Here is a 26,158-nt window from a genome sequence, read left to right as displayed (position 1 = left end):
TGGATTACCTTGCCAGATGCTTCAGGGAATAAGGCAGAGGCATTAGTATTAGTTGCAACCACCTCCAGATGCTTGATGCAAGTCAGTCAGGTAGGGTGTAATTTTCCTGCATGTTTTTGGTCAAGAGAGAAGTAGGAAGAGTAGCGGTAGTAAGGGGATCTGAGAGGCTCAGGAGAGGGAAGAACACAGCCAGATTAAAGCAAAAACATAAAACCACATAACATATATAACTTGGCTTATTATCAACTATGACTGGTTGTCTTAGATATTAGTATAGGGCAGTGGTTCTCAAACTTTTGTACTGGTGACCCCTTTCACATAGTAAGCCTCTGAGTGCAACCTCTCCCGCCCCTTATAAATTAAATACACTTTTTAATATATTTAACACCATTATAAATGCTGGATGAAAAGTGTGGTTTGGGGTGGAGGCTGACAGCTAGTGATCCAACCCCCCATGTAATAAACTTGCGACCACCTGAGGCGTCCCCAACTCCAAGTTTGAGAACCTCTGGTATAGGGCATCGCATTCCCACTCTGTCCTGAGTGGTATCTCTCCATTCACCACTTAAAAAGTAAATCACAATGAAAAAGCAGCCATTGTGAAACACTTAACTAAACTAACCCAACTAATCAGTTCTGGAGAGGGTAGGCCAGGGAGATGCCATCCAGGCCCGGAGCTCTGCTGATATCCACTATTTAAATTATATTTTTAACAGGCACTATATTTCCTGTAATACAAGGTAGTAACCACATCATAAGGCGATAGAAAGGGAGTATGCACTCTGCCAATGTGATATTTCTTAACTGGTATGTCAAGGATATTCCTGTGTATTAATCTGTTAACTATAATCTTTTCAGTTTGCCAAAGTAAACACCAGACTACTGGTAATATAGTGTGGTGTTCTGAGTGAAACACTGTCTGCTGTGGCAATTATTTTCCCAATGCTGCATGCCCCTGTTCCTTTGGTTTACAACCAAACATTCACTTTCCCTTCCTCATATTAAATGAGCATAACTGACAGGGGAGAAGTCTGACTGATCCTGCCGATTGCAAGTGTCTGTACCAAAGGGCATAGCTAACAATCGGATTAAGCTAATGATTCTTCTGTATAAGACTAAGTTCATGTACTGAGGGTCTGATATTGTAGAATGTGTTAGGATGGGGAAAGGGTTGATGGGGGGGAAGAAATGGAGATGTGGAAGAGGAAGGGAGCAGGGGCTGGAAGCAGGGGAGGTAGGGAAAGGGACAGGGTGAGAGGGAGGAAGTAAGTGGTGATAGGGAAGGCAGAAATTACTGGTTGATGTAGCTCCGCAATCAGTGTTGGTCGTCTTCTCTGTTTTGTTTGCCTATAAGGGGTGAAGCTACATCCTTCAGGTCCTGTGTGCCTTTGCCTGATGCCTTGCAGGGAGGAGAGCCATCTTTCACCGATGATGTCAAGCTGCTAGGCTTTGAGGACCCCCAGCAGTAGGGTGTGGCAATGCAACAGTGTCTCCCATTGGGAACTATTTTAAAAGATGGAATGGGAGCCCTCAAGTTCCTGCTGAGCAACAGGGATCTGCACTATCCCCTGGTCATCTCTTTGATGTACTTCACTGCTGAGCTTACACACACATTTTGTATAATCACAAACAAATAGTATGTATTGATTTGTCTAGTAGAGATGTTGTCAAATGTTTAATTCCAACATAAATACAGGAGCAAAGGCTCTTACTATTGCTAATACACAGTTTAAATAAGTCCTTTCCACTGTCAGTTTACTCCCATGACATCAAATTGGGATGAGATGTACCTTTAACGCCTTGCAGGTGCTTCGAATTCAGCCATTGGATGAGAGTTGATGTACATGTTCCAAAAGTCAATCAAGTATGAGCTTGGAGAGGGAGAGAACCCAAACAAGCGTGTATGTTAGTCACAGAACTGAATAAGTTTATTGTGAAAGTAGAGCCAACATAACAATTGAGAAGTAAACCTATGTAAAACGGAATGGGTGCTCAGTTTTTAAAATCAGTGGTTCACAATCAGGGGTATATGTACCTCTGGTGATATGCTGAGGTCTTCCAGGGGGTATATCAGTGCATCTAGATATTTGCTTAGTTTTTCAACAGGCCACATAAAAAGCACCAGTGAAGTCAGTAAAAACTAAAATTTCATACAGATAACAATTCGTTTATACTGCTTTGTACACTGAAATGTAAGTACAATCTTTATATTCCAATTGATTTTAAAATTATATGGTAAAAATGAGAAAGCAAGTAATTTTTCAGTAACAGTGTGCAGTGACACTTTTGTATTTATGTCTGATTTTGTAAGCAAGTAGTTTAAGTGAGGTGAAACTTGGGGTACACAAGACAAATCAGACTCCTGAAAGGGGGACAGTAGTCTGGAAAGGTTGAGAGCCACTGTTTTAAATAGGCTGCAGTGAACTTTCTGCGTCTTACGGCTTTGGGAAAGAGGCACTTTTTCAATGTCTTCACATGGAACTGAGTGGGAAACTTCATACAATATTTGAAACTTCATTACTTGGCAAGTTCCATAGCTCTTCTAAAGTCTGGTCTCTTCAGCCACATCTTTTGCAAAATCATTTTCTTAGTATCCCTCAAACTGTCGTCCTCCCCTTTGAGCTAGCTGCATTTTTCCCTCTTTTATAGTAAGTATTAGAAGTTTGATTATCAGTACATGAGATTTGGCATTTGAGGGTGGCTTTAAGAATTAGGGAACTGCGTGCTCTAAGTCAAATTTAAAATAATCCATTAGGTTGAGCACTTCTGAAAAGAGCCTGGGAACAAATTCTAGGGGGTTTCACTTTCTGCTATTTCAGGTACTCCTTTAATTCTCAAAGTATTGTGGTGACTTTCATTGTTCTGCCACTTTAGATTTAAGAGAAGATAAGTCTGTTCGACTTCTCTGCACCTGGGTAGAGACTCCTTGTACCTGATCTTCCAGAGTTGATATTCTTGCTTCTCTTTCATTTACCTATCCTGTCAGCGCTTGCAGAGAGTTAATTGAGAGAAGTCAGGAGATATCAAGGCCACAATACTATTGTATCTGCAGCAACTTTCTCCAGCAGGGCCAACACAGACACAGTGCCCTAATTAGCCATTTTGTCCAAGGGGCTAGAGTCTCTGTTCTCTCTGTCTTTTAGCTACTTGTAGAGCCCACAGCAGATAAATATATACCTGTTGATTTTTCAAGAGATTTGGGGGTACCTTTTCCTTTACTGAGGCTGGGGGTGTTGGTCAGGGGCTCTGTACTGCAGATGGAAATAGATATTAGCGGATGGCTCTGAAACTCAAGGCATCTGTTCCTCCAGGCCATGCAGCACCTCCAGCAGCTCATTCATGTTAGGTTTTGTACATTCCCACTTGTTGCAAAATGTAATTCAGGCCTAAAAGTAGTTGGCAGCATGCTTTTAAATATATTCTGTTAATGAACTTCAGGTATGGAAAAGCCAACAATAGGATAATATTGGGAATAAAATGAGGAAAGTGGTATAAACTAGGACACTGATAATGTGGTTGATTCCACATTGGCAATTCATGTACATGTATAAAAGTTATATAAGATATCTTTTATAGTCAAACTGCCATAGGTCTTGATAAACTGAAAAAAATCTGGTATAGAACTCTGGCAAGCGTTGTTCAGTCTGCTCCCAAGAATGGGGCAGGATAACAAAGAGGAAGCAACTGTGCAATATTCTCAAAACAAAATAGTTTATAGATCCAACAAAGTAGGACTATATGCCAAAATCTGCTCTCAGATACATTGATGTAAATTGTGCATAACTCATTATATTTCATTTGAGTTATTCTCAATGCACACCAGATAAACTAGAGCACATTTTGTCCCCAAATAACTAGTTTATATAATTGTCTCTAGAGGTTATGATAAGGGCAACTGAAAAAAATTGCAGTAATGTCAGGGCTAGAAAATATTTCTGAAGCACTTAAACATGCACTGATATTTTTGGAATATGCCTACTAAATACTGGACATTGAGCCAAGCTGCTGATTATAGTCAGGACCTCCTTCTGTATGTGTGCAAACTTTCTTTGAAACTTCTAGGCACTTTAGAACTGGCAGTGGTTTGTACGTGTTGACAAATGCTATTTGTTTGTTCTTTTTTTTCCTGTTCCTTTAAAAACAACAACTATTTACAATGCTAGAAACACACGTAAAAACTCCATTTTAGTGATTTACGACAAGTCTGTTGTTTATGACTTTAAAGGGTGATTGCTTGTACACTATTCATACTAACCATAATTTAGAAGTTGAATTGTATATGTTGCAAAGTTGTATATGTTCAGAAAACCTGCCACTGACTTGACATGTACAGCGAGCAACTTCTTTGCAAAGCTTAGTGCAACTCACTCAGAGCATTTGATTTTTGAAATGCTTTAGCTTCCATTGAACTTGGCTTTCTTGTTTCAGATTGAACCCATTCAACAGATTACAAATAATACTACAGCACTTGGTAAGTATAGGGTTCTATCTGGTAGCGTTAGAAGCCGATTTTGTAACTTCTCCCCCTTGTGTGATAGAGAATAAGTGTATAGTTCTTTAGTTTATCCAATCCTGGCAGTATTATACTATAAATTCAGCTTTTTAATGTTTAGGTCTTATGTTGCCAGTTACACTTCGGCTGGAGTTTACTACAAATTCCTCTTACAATAATAATAGATTTATTAGTTTTTGGCACCCCACATATTTTGAGTGATTGTTCTGTTTGTCTCAGTAGTTTCAAACACAATGTTTTCCAGTATGCTAAATTTTCTTCTGTATATTTTAGTTTACTTTCTCTACATTTTAGTTTTGAGTTTTAAATTGAGTTTGCTTATGAATCATTTGAGTAACTTTTTTGTATAATATTGCTAAACATGATCAGACAAGGCCATTTGTCATGATCCCATGTGTACTGTGTTAGATGGTGAGTAGGAGAATAGTCTTGTACATCTGTCATCATAACTGATGCAAGTGTTTTCAACGTGGTAGTCTCAGTGAAACAAGATCACAACCATATGTCCTAAATAAAGACATTGAGGAACATAATGTATTTCAGAATGTACAACACAAAAGCTGTTCTATTTCCAGATATTCCTGCAAATTAATAAGCTCAAAGCTAGTATAATATACTTAGTATGCCTTTAGGCGCAATATTAAAGAGTAGCTGAAATAAATCAATCTTTAAATAATTTGAGAGTTGTGTTGGAAAATGTTAGTCTAGAATTCTGTCAAAATACTCACAATGACCTTAATCACAGTTACTGTGAGTTTTGAGAATGTTTATGGAATTATACTCTATACCGTATGGTTATTCAACATGAAAATACATTGTTTTATTTAGTCTTCCTATTTTTGCATGTACAGAATATGTCCAAACACACAGATTCTGCAGCTGAAGTGTTATTGGAAAAGAGAGGATGTGCTGGAGTCATAACTATGACTAGACCAAAGGCTCTAAATGCATTAAATCTTTCCATGATTCGACAGATTTATCCACAGTTAAAGGTTAGTGGCTTTATTTTAATTCAGCCTAAATTCATACATCTACTAGCAGTTTTAAATATAAAGCTGCCACTTTTTTGTTCTTTCTAATTAATCTGTAACTTCTTGTATGGAGTCACTGACCCAATCATTAAGACCCTGCTTCAACAGGTACTTAAACTTGCACCTAACTAAATGTGTGAGTAGATCCATTGAATTCAATGAGACTACTCACATTTTTAAAGTAAGGCATGTCCTTAAATACCATCCTGACCTACGGATTAGATTGAAGAATCCACATTTGCATGGTAGTTTGGTGAACTACCTTTCTACCTTCAACTAACTTTCTACATTTTAGTGAAATGCTGAAAAGTGTTGCATATTTGGTGATATGGGTTCCTTTCTCCAAAGGTTATGTAAGCAGGGCTGGGGGTGGAGAGTACTTGAACTAGTCCAAATCCTGACTGTCTCAATTGTAGAAATCATACCACTTTAACTATACTGGTATAGTTAAAGTGGTTCAACCCCCTTCTTTAGTGCGGATGCAGTTATATTGGTATAAATATTTATCTTGATATAGCTTATTACCATATGGGAAAGGGATTAAAATAGATGAATATAATGCACTTTTAATAACTGCATCAACACTGGGGAGGCTGTATGACTATAATTATTTCAGTTAAAAACAAAAATATGCTACACTGGTGTAGTTATACCGGTACAACACACTGTGCGTAGACCAGGACTTAGTCAATTCATTTGGCTGAAATCCATTAGTGCTACAAGACATGTACTTCCTGCCCAGTCTGTTTGGGCCTTTAACACCCTGGTCTCCTACTGGCTGAACTTTGAGCCCCAGTTAATACCATCTCAATCACAGAATCTTCTGCTGTGGAAGTGGGGTAGCACTGGTAGGAGCTCCTCGCAGGCCGACTGCTCTAGCGTGTGGCAACTCCTACCAGGAATGAGGACAATAGTCCTCACAGGGCACATACTTCTAAAGCAGCAAGTGCTTCCCAGCTGCTTCCCCTGTTTCTCTTCTGATGGTATTGACACTGAAGCTGTCTGTTGGCAGATTCAGGAAGACCTCTCTACATCAGTTAACCTTCCAAGCATGAACTAAATGTTTCTTCAGGGGATACAAACTTGGTTTTTTAAGAGTGAAATAATATATTCGGCAGACGTTGATGGCACTGACCCAGGAGAAATTTCTACTCAGCTGCGTTTGTGGATTTTCCAAGTCCTGCCTTTTGTATGTTTTTAGGGCTCAATTGAAGTTTTGAGGAGGATATGGCTCATTTTCTGGAAGGTGTAAGAAGAATGACGAAAGACAGCATTTGGGAAAAGTGTTTTTAAAATGAACTTTTATATATTGGGGAATAATATTTCTTTTGTCCTTCCTCTTAGACATGGGAGAAAGACCCTCAAACCTTTCTAATAATTATAAAAGGAACTGGAGGAAAGGCTTTCTGTGCAGGGGGTGATATCAGAGGTAAGGACTTGAGAATGTGCTGAATTCACCCTGGTTACTGTTTTACAATTGTGACATACAACTTTCAGTGATTAGTTACTTCAATATTCATATCCCCCATTCTAAGTATAGGGCAGACATGAATTAGTAAGATCGAGGTAAATAGATACTGTTGTGCAAGAAACATCAAGATTTTAATGTGGCCACTGTAAAACATTTATGTATCTTAAATGAGTTCCTTTTCAGTTTATGTAGATAATATAGAGATAAAGCAAAACAGTATTTGCCCTGGGGCAGCTAAATTTTGTTATAATGGTTGAAAAATAACTCTTTATGAGTAGCTGGCTAAAACTTAAAACTAGGCATACTGAAGTGAATGTGGTAGGAAGAGGGAAGCACTCTGAAGAACTTGCCTCCTCAAAAATATCCCTTGCTACTGAGGGCATCTGTCCTTGCAATCTGGTGGCCCTGTTAGACAACCCACTGATATTAAAGACCCAAATAGTCATGGCAGCAAAAAACATCTGCTTATATTTATGACTTGCTATAAAGATTGTACCCTTTTAGACAGATCTGACCACAGTGATCCATGCATTTGTGTACTCCCTACTAGATTACTTTAGCTAATTTAAGAACAAACTATGTACCCTGAAAATGCTGCAGAGGCTGAAAATGCAACAGCCTGTCTGCTCATTGTAAACTAGTGTCCTCTCTGCACTGGTCCTCATTTTCCAATATTCAAAATCTTTAGTAGGAATGTTTTTAGCTATCTGGGAAATTGGCTTTCCCTCTGTGATCATGACCTCCTGTGATCATTCCAGTGAAACCAAATGATGAAGCTTCCAATCAGTAGGAAAAAGAAAAGGAGTACTTGTGGCACCTTAGAGACTAACAAATTTATTAGAGCATAAGCTTTCGTGAGCTACAGCTCACTTCATCGGATGCATTTGGTGGAAAAAACAGAGGAGAGATTTATATACACACACACAGAGAACATGAAACAATGGGTTTATCATACACACTGTAAGGAGAGTGATCACTTAAGATAAGCCATCACCAGCAGCAGGGGGGGGAAAGGAGGAAAACCTTCCATGTGACAAGCAGGTAGGCTAATTCCAGCAGTTAACAAGAATATCAGAGGAACAGTGGGGGGTGGGGTGGGGGGGAGAAATACCATGGGGAAATAGTTTTACTTTGTGTAATGACTCATCCATTCCCAGTCTCTATTCAAGCCTAAGTTAATTGTATCCAGTTTGCAAATTAATTCCAATTCAGCAGTCTCTCGTTGGAGTCTGTTTTTGAAGCTTTTTTGTGTTTATTTATTTGTGTTATTGTGTTTGTGTCTATTTCCCCATGGTATTTCTCCCCCCCACCCCACCCCCCACTGTTCCTCTGATATTCTTGTTAACTGCTGGAATTAGCCTACCTGCTTGTCACCATGGAAGGTTTTCCTCCTTTCCCCCCCCTGCTGTGGGTGATGGCTTATCTTAAGTGATCACTCTCCTTACAGTGTGTATGATAAACCCATTGTTTCATGTTCTCTGTGTGTGTGTGTATATAAATCTCTCCTCTGTTTTTTCCACCAAATGCATCCGATGAAGTGAGCTGTAGCTCACGAAAGCTTATGCTCTAATAAATTTGTTAGTCTCTAAGGTGCCACAAGTACTCCTTTTCTTTTTGCGAATACAGACTAACACGGCTGCTACTCTGAAACCAATCAGTAGGAAAGGCTCATGAATGCTGGAGGCATAATTTATGAGAGCTGGACAAAGATTATTGGATATGTTATGACAAGAAATTAGTGGGGAAAAATATGCATTATAATGAAAATAACTCAAGGAAGATGATACTGATTGTATTTAAGAAATTAAAATACATTTTTAAGTCTACTGGTAATTGCCACACTTCCGTTTGCTGCACTGGAGTGCTGCAGAAAACAGGGGCCCCTCCTACAGAATTTAAGTCCATCTTGCAGTGTACACAAGACCTTGCTTATTGTGAATATTTAATATTACAAGGTCATTTTTGTTGTGCTGGTTAAATTTTACCAAATTTTTAAAGCAATAATTTTTAGTTTTAATTTTGTCTTATTTTACTAGCTATCACAGATGCAGGAAAAGTTGGAGATAGGCTAGCACAAGATTTCTTCAGAGAAGAATACATTCTGAACAATGCTGTTGGTATGTGTGTACAAAGCAATTTCCAAATCTAAAATACCTCTAGAATATTTGTGGGTTTGATTTTTCACAGTGGTGGCTCTAAAGCATAAATTCAATACTTAATTTTATAGAACTGGTAACAGAGGTAAAGATTAAATCTGAAGGTATTTATTTCTGACTAAATGCCAGTTTTGGTAACCCATCACTAATTTGGCAGTGGGGAATCCCTTATAATTTTAGGGGTGTGGGTAAGTATGGTATTCATTTCCCATTTTAAACTGTTGCTTCTCCATTTCATCTTGGAGGTTGTCAGTAACTATATTTCAGTGATGGGGAAAGCGATTCCTAGATTTGCAGATGAAGTGTTTTAGATAATTGTCAAGTATTATTTGTTTAGTTTAGAGAAGACACAAAGATGATGTGACAAGATACATTATTAGACAGTAAATATAGGAGTGCCCATTTTATGTAAGAATGTGGCAGCACACAATGAAATTAGAAGGCAATACTGCTTTACTCATTGCATAACAATTTGTAGCAGGAGTTCCACTGATTATTACTGTGGCAAAGGGCTTAGTAGGATTCAGAAAAAGATTGGACCTTTATGTGAATAATCTATTTACAGCCAGAATATAAACTGTACATGGGTTATTAACACCTCATTCTTCAGAACACAAGTCAACTACTAGCAGTTTGGAGTCAGGAAGAAGTTTTTCCTGCAGACATGTTTAATTGAATATTCTGGGCTTTAAGCCTTCCTTGGCAGCATCTGGTACTAGTGACAGTCAGAGAGATAAGATACTGACTAGAGGGACCATTGTTTTGATGCTGTATGGCAATTCAGGTGTAGTTAAAGGATGTTTTCAGATTAAAAATTCATATTTCTGAAAAGTTAGCATGTTATTTTACAACACCCTTAGATTATTAAAACAGGCCTGGTCTACACTAAAAAAAAAATAGGTTGACTCGCCATGTCGCTCACGGTTGTGAAAAATCCACACCTCTGAGAGGTGTGGTTAAGCTGACCTAACCTTACCTATAGACTAGGTCAATGCTAGGTCAATGGAAGAATTCTTTCATTGACCTACCTACTGCCTCTGCAGTAGGTGGATTACCTACATGCCAATGGGAGAACTTCTGTTGGCATAGATAGGGTCTACACCAGTGCTTCCCAAACTTGGGACGCTGCTTGTTCAGGGAAAGCCCCTGGTGGGCCGGGACGGTTTGTTTACCTGCCGTGTCCGCAGGTTCGGCCAATCGCAGATCCCACTGGCCGCGGGTCACTGTGCCCAGCCAATGGGGGCTGTGGGAAGTGGTGCGGGCCAAGGGACGTCCCTTGGCCCGCACCACTTCCCACAGTCCCCATTGGCCGGGCACAGCGAACCGCGGCCACTGGGAGCCGCGATCGGCCGAACCTGTGGACGCGGCAGGTAAACAAACCGGCCTGGCCCACCAGGGGCTTTCCCTGAACAAGCGGTGTCCCAAGTTTGGGAAACACTGGTCTAAACTGATGTGCTACAGCAGCACCTCTCTAGCATTTCAAGACAAGCCCTGAGAATGTAACATCTAACTTGCGTTGTTCTCGCATCTAACTTATGTTATCTCACCTTTGACTATAAGAGATAGACAAGTCAGTTTTATCATTTTACTTTCTTGTTCTCTTGCTCTTGCAGAATCCTACAATGTTTGTAAAGTAAGAACACACGGGACTTTAAGTAAACCTTTTCCATTGGCTTTAAAGCACATACAAGTGTTTTTATTGATCATGGCTTGATTAAAGCATATATAAAGCAAATGTATATTTTTTCTAAATTTGATCTGATAGCATTCCTATGAGTGAGATTTTTTATTATGTATTGAAAGCATCTCTAGTGAGTATCTAAAGTTGTCAGCAAATAATGCATCTTATTTATGCAGTCAAAGTGGAGATGTAGTACAAAAATTGGTTTAGCAATCCAGGCAATAATATTGCATGTTCATCTGGGGTGATGAGGTTAAAGCACACGTCCTTTGTTATATTTGCTAAATACTATTTCCCACTACTCAGCGTGGGGATCTTGTAGTGAAAGACCCTCTTATGTATGCATATACAGAAAGAGAGTTAAAATTGTGTGGGAACTATAACTCTACATTTTCTTGCATTTTGTTGCAATTGCTATAACTGCTTGAGTTGGGATTTTGCAGTTTCTTAGATTTAATTTAAAATTAAATTTAAAAAAAAAAAAGACTGAAAATGACTGACTAAAAAGCATAGCTTCATTTAAAAAAAAAAAAAAAAAAAGCTGTCCTCGAAGGAACTGGGACCTTGGTTTTGCTCCTCCTAAGTTAGTCTGGATGTTTAGGTATTCACACACTTAGTCTTAAAAATAATGTGGGTTTGTTTACTGGTTGCTTTTTAAATGCATTCTTAAGGATGGTAGAAGTGTCTCTAGAATTCGCCCCCTAGAGAATTAACTGACAAATCATACTGAAGTTTATTTATATATATAATTTATGAACTACTTCAAGTACCTGTACTATTGGGTGGTGACATAAAATAACTTTATTCATTTTGAATTTAACGTCTTATCCTTTTATATCTTTATTGTATAAAGTAATTTGTTAAAACTACAGCCAGTTAAGTGAAATATTTGTGGTATCTATGTGTCATAGGTATTTTCTTTTAGGCTGGGGTTAAGTGTACAAAAATATATTACTTATGCCTAATTGTTATATTTCTGTTAGGTACCTGCCAGAAGCCGTACGTGGCACTTATTGATGGGATTACAATGGGAGGTGTAAGTAAAATACCTTTCTAAGTGAGACGGTTGAGATGGCTTGTCTATGTTAATGTAATATTTGATTAAAAACATTGAGGGAAGCAAAATTGACAGTTAAAAGTAAGTACAGCAACTCCTCGCTTAATGTTGTTAGTTATGTTCCTGAAAAAATGCTACTTTAAGCTAAGTGATAAGTGAATCCAGTTTCCCCATAAGAATTAAGGTAAATGGGGGGGGGTTATGATCCAGCAAATTTTTTTCGCCAGACAAAAGACTATATATGTACACACACAAATACACAAGTTTAATACTGTACACAGCTATGATGATTGTGAAGCTTGGTTGAGGTAGTGGAGTCAGAGGGTGGGATATTTTCCAAGGAATGCCTTGCTGCTAAATGATGAACTAACACTTGGCTGAGCCCTCAAGGGTTAACACGTTGTTAATGTAGCCTCACACTCTACAAGACAGCAGGAATGGAGGGAGAAGATACAATAGAGGCATGGCAATGGCTGCAAACATTCCCTGTGGAAACTGAATGTGATGATGAACCCATGCTATCCCACTGAAGTGCACCACTCCCTCCACTTTCCAGAGTTCTGATGAGGGTGGGGGGGTTGCATGTGTGAGAGAGAGACACACACACACAGTGTACGTGAGAGAGAGAGAAGCGCATTGTCCCTTTAAGTATGCTGACTCCACTCTAAGTACACTGCCTTTTTAAGTTGATCAGCAAGTTGAGACAACAGCTGCTGGCAGCAAGCTCCCTCCATCCTGAGTCCTGTCCTGTCCCCCCCCCCCCGTGCTCTGTGGAAATCGGGTGCAGGGGAGGGGGATACCCGGACATCAGCACCCCTCTCTTCCCCACCCCCTCTGCACAGCAAGTAAGAGGGTCTGGAGAGCAGCTCCAAGGCAGAGGGCAGGAGCAGCACACAGCAGTGGGGGGAGGGACTCTTGAACTGCCCAGCAATTGATAGCCTGCTGGGTGGCTGCCGCACAGGGAACTTAGCGGGGCTACCAGTCCACCCTGGTTCCAAGCCCCAGCAGCTAGCTCCAATGGGCTACTCTTCCTGCAAGCAGTGGACAAAGCAGGCAGCTGCCAAACAACGTTATAAGGGAGCATTGTGCAACTTTAAACGAGCACGTTCCCTAATTGATCAGCGACGTAACAACGAAACAACGTTAACCGGGATGATGTTAAGTGAGGAGTTATGGTATAAGTCATGTTTCAGAGTAGCAGCCGAGTTAGTCTGTATTCGCAAAAAGAAAAGGAGTACTTGTGGCACCTTAGAGACTAACAAATTTATTAGAGCATAAGCTTTCGTGAGCTACAGCTCACTTCATCGGATGCATTTGGTGGAAAAAAAACCAAAATTTTTTCCACCAAATGCATCCGATGAAGTGAGCTGTAGCTCACGAAAGCTTATGCTCTAATAAATTTGTTAGTCTCTAAGGTATAAGTCATTTAACACAAGTCATTTTCAGATATTATTGGGTGATGCTTGGCCCAAGTAATTTAGAAAGTAGTTAATTTTCAAGTGTAACGTCTCTCTTTGACATAACCCATTAATATACTGAAGAGGTAATGCAGCTTTTTGTTCCTATCTCCCAAGTGACCATTGCAGAAAATAGAAAAAACTGATGTGACTCCATATATAATGGACATTAACTCTGGAACTTGCTTTTCATCTGTAAAATACCATCCATACCTATGGCATGCTCATGACAATTCCAAGAATCTAGTTCTGGATACATTACAGCCCCAAAATGAATTTAAGAGATGGTTTTACTGTTTTGCTAAAACTAAGCAATAAGTTGTATGTTCTAAAAGTTATATGGTTAAGACTAGTTGACATTTATTCTCTGATTGAAATTATATGCACATATTGTTAATGAGCTACTCTTTCACATGGAACAGGAGGGAAAAATACTTCTAACTAGGCAAAGTGAATGGGCTAAAGGGAAATTGTATGCATCAGTGACTCAGAATAACTTCATGTGCCAAATATTCACTGCAAATTCTTTGAAGGTGTGTTTACCTGATCCTCTTTATAGCATTCACATTTGGTAGGTGTAATCAGAGGGAAGGAGATGACATCATCATATATAAGAGAGTTCTGCCATAGCAGAGCAGACTGCTATTTTTAATGATTTTGTTAATGATAAACCTGTGCTTTTCTTTGAGAATTTGGTAGTAGCTTTGAAGGCAGCAGAGGACCTTGCAGCTTATTAAGGAGGCTGAAATTTTGGTATAAGAACAATAAAAGAGTGGGGACACTAGCATGCAGAATCTGCAGAAATCTCTTCCAGCTCTGGTCAGTTTGCTGTTATTTGACACTATCCATAGTTAACTTACTTTCTTAAAGGTTAGAAGTCTGAAATATAAATATTAGTTATAACTGATTAGCTACCATTGGCTGCACACATTAGTCCCATTTCGTTTCTTAATGATAGCATATTATATACAATACCATGAACAGAGTACTCTAAGAAAGAGATATATTGAGGTCATTTCTCTTTAATTTGGCTTTTTAGATTTCACTGATAATTCAAATCCTAGCAGAGCACATCACATGATAGAAAATAAAGTTTGTATATTTTTGATATAAAATCTGGAAATAGTTAGACCTAGGTCTTTGAGTGATTTGTTTGGTAGTGGAGTGTGTCTGTATGGGCTGAGTTTTCATTTTTAGGTAAGAATATCTGTGTGATCACTGGAAGTTCTTTGTTTTCAACCCAGTGATAAAGCATCTTAAAACTATCCGTGGAGATAACATTGCCTTAAACAATTTTACTGGTGGTGGTTGAGTGAACAGCAACACTGACAGAAGTAGTACCAACAGTAAAAATGATGTCCGACTACAGCAAGCTGTGGATATAAGCTGTAGGAAGGCAGTAACTGACTGAATTGACTATCAATTTCTTAGTTTTGCATATATATATGAAAATCTGCTAGCAGTCGAAAGAGGATAGCAGTTGTTACTTGGCAGATGACAGGGCTAATAGAGTCCCTGGATGAAAGCAAGTTTTTTTGTTTGTTCCTGGCTTGACTAGTTTTATCTAGTTTATTCTTCTTTTCATTCCTTCTAATACACACAGCTTACTATACTAGTGCCTCCCATACATACGTAGGCAGTTTTTTCCAGAGTTAAGTTAAACTAAAAAAAAGGAAATTTTCCACTTACAAACCCTCACATCTAACTAAACACAAATACATAGTATCTTGTTGAGGGAGATGAGCTCATGTTGTGGTTATACTGTTGTCCTGACCTCTTTTCACCCCCTTCATTTACTGTTTCTGTTACCAGCCTTGCTCTCCCTGCCCTCCAGGCTCCTTTCCGTCCTTTCCTTCCCACCTGTAACAGGGCACACCCTGCCATCAGGTCACTTCTCAGTTTATTCCTCATCCAGGGGGAAGAAAAAGTACAGACAACCCAAAGTCTAGTAATTTTTATACCGGGCCTTTGTCCCCCATTTTGGACTCGTCTGTCTGATTCTAGGGTTTGAGGCTTGTAGCCTCCTACTGTGCAGATAGGGGAAACTAGCCATATCCTCTCCTTTGGGTTCCAGCCTGGGGCCCTTTGTTGGGCAATTAACAACCACGCCTTCTAATCCCTTGGTGTTTCCCTATGCTGCTCCTACCTTTTCCCTGTTGGTCAGCATCCCTCAGAGGAACATGGACTCCGCTATTCCCATTCTGGAGTTTTCTCCTTGTGTGGCTTCTTCCCAGACAGCTACTGAGGTGTGTTCTCAAGGTCCTTCTTAGTCTTCTTGGGTTATACTGGAGGCAGTCTCTTTTTCCTTAAGAGAGGAGTTCTCTGCCAGTCTCTTCCTAGATTTGGGGTTATATTTCAAGCAATCTCTCTGGTCTTCCTCCTTAAGGCAAGAGTCCCCATAACCACCCCTCATCTTGGAGCTGGGATTATGGTTCAGATAGTCAGTAACGCCTTCCTTAAGAGTTCCTTAAGATTTTTCACAGCTCCCCTCATCAGAGTGTGATTTTGATTTAGGCCAACTGTAGGGCCTTAGCTAACTTCTCCTTCAGCTGGCCCCTTTTTTCCCCAATTAGTCCTCCAACTTGGAGAGCTCAGCAAGCCAGACTTCTCCTGTTAGTGTCTCCTTTGCTATGAGGCAGCATATATGCTTGTCTTCCTTCCTGAAGTTCATCTCAATTGGCTGGGCAAGAGGGGAGCCTTGCCCTCACCACTCTGCAAGGCTCCTAGTCCCAGGTCCTTAAGGAAACAGTAACAGGTTTTCCCCACTCAAGCACTACATTTTCTTGCGGCTACTTCCTGTCTACCAGTATTTTGTATTTCTTTTGGTCTTGGTATACATCAGACCTCCCAAACTCCTAAGGGGCCATGCCATGGTGTGCTGACCCCTAACTGCTACTACCTCTAAAGGGACAGATTAACCCTCCCACCCTTTAGGTATCTTGTGTCTCTTTCTACTTTTTCCTATTTCCCTGTTTTTGTTAACCCATCCACCCTCATCCTATCCCCTATTTTTATATATTAAGTACAAAATGTGACAATGTGATATTTGCCAAACATTAGGCCAAATTCAGCAAACTGATACAGGGAGGTTTAAAGTACTTTTAAAAAAAATTGTGCTAAAACAGAGGTTTACCTCTTTACAGAGCAGTTTAAATTCTTGCATTTTTTCCTGTCCTGCAAAATGATAAATCTTTCAGATTAGCTGGTGTGTCTAACAATGTGGTTGGTGCTTTCTGGTATTAATATAAACAACGAAAAGACTCATGGTGTCAAACCCCTCTCCTTATAACAGAGCCTGGAGCAATGCAAAGCAAGTAGAGTGCTTAAGATTTATGTTCAGATCACCATATTGCCTGTTTCATTTGACCATCAGCTGTTCTCCAGTACACCAACTATTGTTTAATACTCAGATACTGCGGGAACCCAAAGTCCTGAATCTGGATTAGGGCCTTTTTTGTGCTCAGTTTTGACAAGCTGATGATCTAAGTAGACTAGACAGAATAAAATGAGTTAAAGATGATTGGTCAGCCATTGCCTTGATCACTTTGCTTGTATGTTGCACCCCTTTCCCACCTTTTTCCTACATCTTTTGTCTTGTCTGTTTGGATTGTAAAATATTCAGCGAGTTCAGGTGATTACTCGTAAAGTATGGTAAATATTTCTTTCTACTGAAGTATAGTGATATATAGAATCAATTTTTTCATACAGGTTAAGGTAGAAACACTGAAGGAAATCTAGTTTTGGTGCATTCTAGGTTCATTCCGAAGTATCCTGCCTATATCTTACAATAGGGAGAGGAACTTTGCAAAGAATAAGAAATTGAGTGGTTTCCTCAAACATGCCAACTTTCCTTTCAGCTAATCAAACCTTCTGCCTTGCATTATCAATCTACTCGTACTCTTGTTTAAAGTGAAGAGGATGGAAAGAAACAATGTCAATATTTATCAAGCAAGTGTTACACTTGAGAATTTCATATTAAAATATTGAAAATACCATAAAAATGGTAACATTCAAATAGTATTTTGTGTGGCTAAAAATAATACATAGCAAAGATAAAAAATTGATGGAGTTTAAAAATGTGTATGTCTTCTCTTCCTCCTCTTCTCCAGGAAAAATGTAGCCTATCCAATTAATATGGTATAATCTGATGTCACCCCTTCAGTGGCAGTATACAATAGCATATTAAAAGAAAAATAAGTAGGACCAAATCTTGCAGACACTTAGACAAGTGTTGGGGTTCCCCCCAGACTTCTTCCACTTGGGTCCCCAAGAACTCAGTTCAACTCCAGTCTCATCACTCAGGTTCCTTTATTTGGCGTACAATAAAGCTATACTGAGTTGATCAAACTGAGGCGTAGGGGGGGCATAGGGTGTACAACACATCCAGAATTACACAGTAAACCTTTTACTTTATATACCTTTACACATTACACTACATTTATTATACATTGCATCAGATGTTTTGGGATTGGCTTGGTCACTTCGTAGGAACCAATCCCTGTACAGCCCACACTGTTCATGTACAACTTACCCTTTACCTCATCTTACATTTCAGGCCTATCTTATCCATTGTTATTTTGTTCATTGTAAGTGATTCTCTGGGTGTTCTCCCTTATCTTAGTTAGTACAGACATTCTATTTCCAGCTGATTCATTTAACACCTTAATTCTGTCTCCCAAGACATGAGGCCTCACCTAGGTCCAGTTACTCATCTCAAACCAGGCCTCCATTCCACTGCTTTTGATTTTGGCTTTTTTAATATATTAGCGTTTGTTTTATTTGTATTTTATTTTGAGGGTTTTTTGTGGTTTCTGTTTTAAATTTACTATCCAGCAGTACATTTCCAAGACCACAATAGTTGTAATTATTTGAATTATCATTAATATTAGGCTCAAAATACGAACCAGGAGGTGCAAACTCACTTTCTTTGGTATATCCCACTGGGATGTAATTTTACATTATTTGCTTGCTGTGCCTTTTAAAGCATTTTTTTTTTTTGGTAATTTTGCTTTTACTACATTATAAAAAACTGATTCTCTCTCTCTCTCTCTCTCTCTCTTTCACTAGCTAGCATGGGAAATTTAGGTGTGGAAGAGAACATAGGCCAATTAAAATAATATTCCCTAGGTCCTTACCAGAAGCGGTGCTTTTTAGCCACCACACAATTCTTGTAATTACCAGCACAAGCAGTTTTTACTTTACCAGTGTTCCAGCATCTCAGCTGTACTGTGCAATTTGGAGTCTGTTCTCCCTCAGTGAACCCACATGCTGGCAACTCTGCCTGGAAGACATTACACATGCATATATAAGGATCTCCCAGGTCAAACAGCAGTACAAGTCTGGGGCTTTCCAGACCTTCCATTGTCTTGTAACAGTATTTCTATGGTGATAAAAAAGAGCAAGCTTTTTAGTTCCATATTACTTACCACTGATTTTACTGTGTATGATATACTAATCCTGCCTCCCAAAAATGAAGCCTCACCTGTGTCCAATTACTCATGTCAAGCCTGACCTACAGTAAGTAGGCTGGTTGATGTAGGGAGATTGCTTGTGCAAAAGTTTGTTCAGTATAGCAGGGGTTCTCAACCTTTTTCTTTCTGAGGCTCCACAACATGCTATTAAAAACTCCATGGCCCAGCTGTGACACAACAACTGTTTTCTGCATATAAAAGCCAGGGTCAGCATTAGGGGGTAGCAAGCAGGGTAATTTTCTGGGGCCCACACCACAGAGGACACCATAAAGCTAAGTTGTTCAGGCGTTGGTGTTAGCCCTGGCTTGCAGTTCCGTATGGCAGGGCTTCGGCTTTCTGCTCTGGGCTCTAGCGAGTCTAACGTGGGCCATGCTTGGCGGAGCCCCTGAGACCTGCTTGTGGCCCCCAGGGGGCCACAGACCCCTGGTTTAGAACCACTGCAATACAGTATATTACATCTGCTGTTTGGTAGCTATCAGAGTTTGCCTTTCCTTTACTTTTCACATTGAGTGGTTGGGGTGTAAGGACGTGTTCAGTGAAACTTTTAAAATATGAGTTGAAAACTTGTAGGGATGTTTAAAATATTAAACATTGCCTAGATTCAGCGCCACATACTTTTAAGGTGTAGTCATTTGGGTTGAATGGAAATTTTTTTATGACAGGATCTAGGGTATTCTATATTCCAGCATGTATAATGTGCACAGGAAACCTGTCAGATGCTGCAGGGAAGCAGAGTACCAGGGTTAATACAAGATCTTAAAATAGCCCCACAGACCAAGACCAATCTGGATGTTAACTAATTAGTAGTCCCCGTTTATTCATTTTAAATGGTATCTTCTTCATTTCGGTATCATTTAGTTCTTGCCACAAAGATACTTTAAATTTAAGAAAGTTTGTGTAAGTGTTAGAGCTCCTGCTCCCTTTGAAAGCTTACCCGAGCAGTAATGAATAAAGAATTTTGCAGATTTTTACAAGTTTAATGAATGTTATGATTTTGCTTAAGATAAGGTATTGCATTTGTAAATGACCTGTACAATTGCTGTAACTTTTTAATGTTTGTACTCTCTCACAGTGCTTAACAAAAAACAGAATTAAGATGAAGCCTACAATACAATAATTTATTTAACTAGGTACTGTGGCAAATTGCTGGCACTACTTTGATGGGTCTTCCGCTCTCTTCTTGGGAAGGGTTCAGGGCACCATTTCTCGCCCCTGAACTGGGGTATTAACTGCCCAACTAGTGTCCTAGAGCAGGGGAGTGGAGAGGGAGGGACCTGGGCCCGCCCTCCACTCCGGGTCCCAGCCCAGGGGCCCTAGGGATAGTGGTAAACCGCTTGAACTAGCAGTTCCCTCCCCCGAGCTACTTCTCTTTCCTGCCCTTCAGCTTGTGGGGCTTCCTGCCCTCCCTCTGCACAAACCAGGTGTTCTTTTACCTCGGGTCTTGGTCTTCTTAGCTCACCGCAGTAATTCTTCAAACTCTCTTCTGCTTCCTTCCAAACTGCTCTCTGCTCCAATACCAATCCACTCTGCTTCAGCTCCTTCCCCTGTCTGATTGAAGCAGGGGGGGAGGGGGTTATCAGGTGACTGGCTTCAGGTGCTTTAATTAATCTGTAGCAAACTTTCTTCTCTCTACAGGGAATAAGGCTCCCTTCTAACACTCCCCTGCTGCCCTTTGGCCATGTTGTATCACAGTACTTAATCCTTACCAAAACATTTATCACAGATTGTTGCTAATTCCAAGAAGCTGATGTTTAAGTGTTTCAAGTCTCTAAAGTACATCATGGAACATTAGATGATTGAATCTTCTTTTCCCTGCTTATTGAATCAGTCCTGCCGATGTTTTTTTGATGTTTTTAAAACCATCTGTATTTAGAGTTTCTGTTGACAACATTTACCAGACCAAAAACAGATCAGGGAAGAGGCAAGCATCTGTCAAGATAAAATATGGTTAGGTAGAAAAAGGAATGAAAATAGACCATGTAAATAATACGTTTCCACTTAAGTGTAGCAGCATGAGACCATAGCTTGAACCTTTTACCCACACACTACTGATTGCTAACTCTAATTTTATTTATTAGAGTTCAGCTATACAGGATGTTATGGACAGGTTTAAATAAGAAATTTTTGGTATGTTAGCCTAATATGTCTTTTTGCATAGATACTGAGTAAACATTTGTAATATGGCTACCTTTCTTAAATTTCATATAGGTAAAATGTCCAAAAAAAGTAGCAATGTGTGTTTATATCTTGACTTTAGTAAAGCTTTTGATAATGTCTCGCATGACCTGCTCATAAACAAAATAGGGAAATACAACCTAGATGGAGCTACTATAAGGTGGGTGCATAACTGGTTGGAATATCGTTCGCAGAGAGTAGTTATCAGTGGTTCACAGTCATGCTGGAAGGGCATAACGAGTGGGCCCCCACAGGGATTGGTTCTGGGTCTGGTTCTGTTCAATATCTTCATCAATGATTTATATAATGGCATAGAGAGTACACTTATAAAGTTTGCGGATGATACCAAGCTAGGAGGGGTTGCAACTGTTTTGGAGGATAGGATTAAAATTCAAAATGATTTGGACAAACTGGAGAAATGGTCTGAAGTAAATAGGATGAAATTCAATAAGGACAAATGCAAAGTACTCTACTTAGGAAGGAACAATCAGTTGCACACATACAAAATGGGAAATGACTTCCTAGGAAGGAGTACTACGGAAAGGGATCTGGGGGTCAGAGTGGATCTCAAGCTAAATATGAGTTCAGAGTGTAACGCTGTTGCAAAAAAAGCAAACGTCATTCTGGGATGTATTAGCAGGAGTATTGTAAGCAAGACACGAGAAGTAATTCTTCCGCTCTACTCCATACTGATGAGGCCTCAGCTGGAGTATTGTGTTCATTTCTGGGCGCCACATTTCAGGAAAGATGTGGACAAATTGGAGAAAGTCCAGAGAAGAGCAACAAAAACGATTAAAGGTCTAGAACACCTGACTTATGAGGGAAGATTGAAAAAATTGGGTTTGTTTAGTCTGGAGACGAGAAGACGTGAAGAGGGGACATGATAACAGTTTTCAAGTACATAAAAGGTTGTTACGAGGAGGAGGGAGAAAAATTGTTCTTAACCTCTGAGATAGGACAAGAAGCAATGGGCTTAAAATTCAGCAAGGGCAGTTTAGGTTGGATATTAGGAAAAACTTCCTAACTGTCAAGAGTGATTAAGCACTGGAATAAATTGCCTAGGGAGATTGTGGAATCTTCATCATTGGGGATTTTTAAGAGCAGGTTGGACAGACACCTGTCAGGGATAGTCTAGAACTAGATAATACTTAGTCCTGCCTTGAGTGCAGGGGACTGGACTAGGTGACCTCTTGAGGTCCCTTCCAGTTCTATGATTCTATAATCACATCTTTGCCAGCAAAATGCCATTTTAAATTAAATACTTGGAAGATGTATGATTTGCAGCCTTGGATAGCAGGGAACTCCCCCTGTGAGTCCTCTAATGCTGGTTATTGAGAAACAAAAATATCTTGTTAAACCCTCGAGTCTAGCATCCTCAATAGTGGCTACTGAAATTAATCTCAAATACTCTAAAGCTGTTCTATAGGTTACTCTAGATTTTTTGCTTATTTACATGCTAACCACTGTCCTTGTGCTTAACATCAGCTTAAAAGTGAATTAAGTTAGATATTGATAGCCGTGAAGCATTGCTAAACACGGCATGTTATATGGGGTAACGTTCTATGTGTAGAGCATTTGTAATGATGCTCAGTGAATCCTGTCTTAAGGAACCACTGAAGAGACTTAAAAAAAAATATTGCTTAGCGGTAGCGGTCTCCTAATAAAAAAGGAGCAGAATTGTGCTCAGTGCACGTGTCAATAGTGCCTTATAGGGCAGAGAAAAAAGTGGCCTTGTAAATAAGGGAAGGTTCTTGTGCCTATTTTACTTCACGATTGTATTCTCAGTCATCGTTTCCTGTATGAAGAAATACAGTTCAGATATACATTTTTGCCTTGCATAATTAAATGTGGTAATTAATTTTTTTAAACTGTGTTAGATTATAAACTTTGTCTGTTCTGTTATAACTTTGTTTAAACAGCACCAAAAATGAGGTAGCTGCTTTACAGAGCAAAACATCGTTCCTGATTGAAGAGTTTACAGTGTAATTTTATGTGAAAATAGCAGCATTGTATCAAATGTCCACAATTGAGGCATAGCAGAATGTTGGGGGAAGAGAGGGAGCTTTGCCAATATTCTACCCTCCCCACAGTTAGAGCTCTGTAGGAAAATTCTGTTATAGCCTTGATTCTGTAACTTTGCCAAGCTCAAATTGCCAGTAATTTTAACAATGGATCTCACAGTGAGCTACAGCAAGATAAGGACATGGGAGCTCTGGGTTTACAGGGATCTTCATCCGGATTACCTCAGCATAGTCATGAACAAGCGCCTTTCTTTCCAGAAAGAGCTTAGTTTTCGTTCTTTAAAGAACATCTTTTCTTTCCCAGACGAATACCCAGATAAGCTATATATAGAGTAAGGCTGACATTCTGTCTCACACAGAACTCAAATTTCTTCATTTGGTTCACTTGCTTTTAAAGCATATTTGTTGGTAATATTAATGGTGTCAGTTTTGGCATGTTTCGGTAGGAGAGTATGGGCTTAATCCTGCAATTGTCTTATGTGCAGAATTTAAACTGAATTCAAAAGCAGTTTTGAGTGCAAATTACTAGTTTGATCAGGCAGAGAGGGGTTGTAAGAAAAGCCATAGTTTGAGTTCAAAACTTCTTTTTGGCAGTACAAAAACCTCTTTAGAGCCAAATAACTGAAAATCCTGGCTTAAATTCTGGAAAGTGACTTGTAATTTTGGGTGCTTCAGTTTAAGTGTGGCCGACTTGACACACCTTTGAAAGGGGGCTCATTTGCAGAAAGCATGTGCTCAGCGTTTGTGAAAATCAGATTTCAAGTTGGGCAAAGTCATTAGCACCTTCTGAAAATTTAGGCCTTCTGATTTTATTATGGAAGGTGTGCGTCATTTGCAAAAAAGTCATTTTTAGTGCAATGGAAACTTCAGTAGGGTTTAGGCAATTTTTCAAACTCTACATTTTTGCCTTTTTAAACAGTCATGTAAATCTGTTGAGGAAAAGATTAGTATGCAGGTATTTTCTAGTGTCCACATAAACCAAAACAGATAAATATGATTTAGTAAACAAATGTTACCTCCACTTTTAAAATAGTATGAAGCTTTTTAGAAGAATATTTGTGTCATGTAACTAATTTAACACACTTGCAAACTGTATTTTACGGAGAAGTTGCAGAGTATGCTGAGCTATAAACTGAATCTATATGGCATAATTAGATTACAGTATAAAGTATCATGTAATTAGAAAGGGTCATACATTGTCGTTGACCTGTGTCTGAAACTTCTATTGATGTTAAGGGAAGTTTTATGTACAGATAAATGGCAGAATATGGCCTAGCATTGTTGGTTGTTCTTTTGCTAGACCAAAAATATCATAAACTGTTTTTATGTAGGTTTCAGAGTAGCAGCCGTGTTAGTCTGTATTCGCAAAAAGAAAAGGAGTACTTGTGGCACCTTAGAGACTAACAAATTTATTAGAGCATAAGCTTTTGTGAGCTACACTTTCGTAGCTCACGAAAGCTTATGCTCTAATAAATTTGTTAGTCTCTAAGGTGCCACAAGTACTCCTTTTCTTTTTGTTTTTATGTAGTTCATCTTGAATAATGATATTTAGGGCTTGTATATAATCAGTAAATAACATCTTTCATCTTAGCTACAGGTCTGTGTACTCTGTGGCAAACTGGACCTAACCGTTATGGCCATCTCTCTGGATTCTGTAGCTGTTTGGTGCAATAGACTAGAAATTCTGCATGTTCAATTTACAATTTTTAAAAAGCTTTTAATAAATTCAGTACAGAAATGTATACAATTATCAAAGTAACCCCTGTTTATTTTGATAGTAAATTTATTTTATTTTATGTTGCCATACATTTGGTTTTGTATTTGGGGCACTCAAATCTAGGACAATTTTCCACATCCCATGTAACCTCCACTCTGGATCTGAACAAGCCGGAGTCTGACCTTTCACTTATGCCACAAGGTCTGTCTGTTTTCCAGGGACTGTAAGTCATAACCTGAAAGTCAATGGGAGCTAAAAGAGCTTGCAACTTACGAAAAACAAGCCACTTACTTAGCTGTTCAAAGATGGATCTAGGAACTTAACTTTAGGCATCTAAATATGAAAAAATTGGTCTTAGGCTATTGAAGACATCGTAAAGAGAAGAAGTTGGAAATTTTGGTCCATCTAGTAAGGAGAGATGGAGAGGAATTAAAGTCATTGGTTAATTTTATAAGTTTTGAATTTTGTGTTTATACTGTAAATTCACCTAAACTTTAGAGTTTCGGCTGGGCATATTTTATAAATCAAAAATGATAAATGTTGGGAACATTCTTTTTGCATACTGTGATTTATATTTTTATTTTCGACCACTTATCAATATATAAAAATGTGAGTAAATAGATTTTGGGTTACTTGAAGTCACAGAATGTAGAAATATGAATGTTGCTTGAAGGTACATTGAGGTACTCTTAATCTTTTACAGTACTGCACATATAAAAGAATGCCAAATCTGACTCTTAATTGTTTTTTCTTTAAAATTAGACAAACACCTGATTCAGATCACTTTTCTGTTTCTGACACGTATAAGCAGATGACAGTGGAAATGGCAGGGAAATATATTAATATATAGGTATACTTTTTATTCTTTGTGACAATTCAATTTGGAACTGGGTACACAGTGAATGATAACTATCTATAAATCTTGAATTGCTGTCATCATTTTTAATGGATGTGTTTTTCTGTAAGAACTTTAAATGAGCCAGTAGGTGGGGTTGTAGAGCTTATTAATTTTCTGAAGCTTACTGTGTACTCTTCTAGAATTGTATTTTTTTGTGCCACATGAAGTTGCTTGTTTTTAATATCTTTGTGCATGTGTAAGGGATTCAGAATAACCTGCTCAACTGACAGAAGTGTGGCTAATAACAATAAGATGAAAATAGACCAAAAACTGGAGTGAATTTGACAAGAAACCTTATGTTGAAAATCAATGGGACAAGTTCTGGGTGCAAGGCACACACTGGACCTGTGGAAAATTAGTTTGGCTTATGGTAATATGACAGCTACTCAAATGGTTATTTCATTTGTTGACTTCTGCCCAGCTAAAATCCAGACGTTTTATTTTAAAAGGAACACAACAGGCAAATGGGCAAGAGTTCTGTGTACAGAACACCAGAGATAATATGCACAA

General features: G+C 39.0%; 1 protein-coding gene across 3 annotated transcripts in view; it reads left to right on the top strand.

Annotated features, from left to right (window-relative positions):
- The window catches only part of HIBCH (3-hydroxyisobutyryl-CoA hydrolase), a 100,727-nt gene that overhangs the window by 4,206 nt on the left and 70,363 nt on the right, over positions 1-26,158 (top strand). For 2 of the 3 annotated variants that reach the window (XR_006278058.1, XM_038421344.2), the window contains exons 2-6: positions 4,429-4,471; positions 5,365-5,505; positions 6,889-6,973; positions 9,052-9,132; positions 11,836-11,888. Coding sequence is in view for 2 of the 3 variants with exons in the window: in XM_038421344.2 (XP_038277272.1) it covers positions 4,429-4,471; positions 5,365-5,505; positions 6,889-6,973; positions 9,052-9,132; positions 11,836-11,888 (403 nt within the window). In the remaining variant the exon portion in view is untranslated. Of the gene's footprint in view, positions 1-1,434; positions 1,637-4,428; positions 4,472-5,364; positions 5,506-6,888; positions 6,974-9,051; positions 9,133-11,835; positions 11,889-26,158 lie in introns of those variants that run through there. The other variant, XM_043505470.1, reaches the window with a different exon arrangement.

This window comes from Dermochelys coriacea, chromosome 11 (genome assembly GCF_009764565.3).
Source record: "Dermochelys coriacea isolate rDerCor1 chromosome 11, rDerCor1.pri.v4, whole genome shotgun sequence".
Classification (NCBI taxonomy): domain Eukaryota; kingdom Metazoa; phylum Chordata; order Testudines; family Dermochelyidae; genus Dermochelys; species Dermochelys coriacea.
Note: the sequence above shows the minus strand (reverse complement) of the source record. Positions and strands in the feature narration are given on the sequence as shown.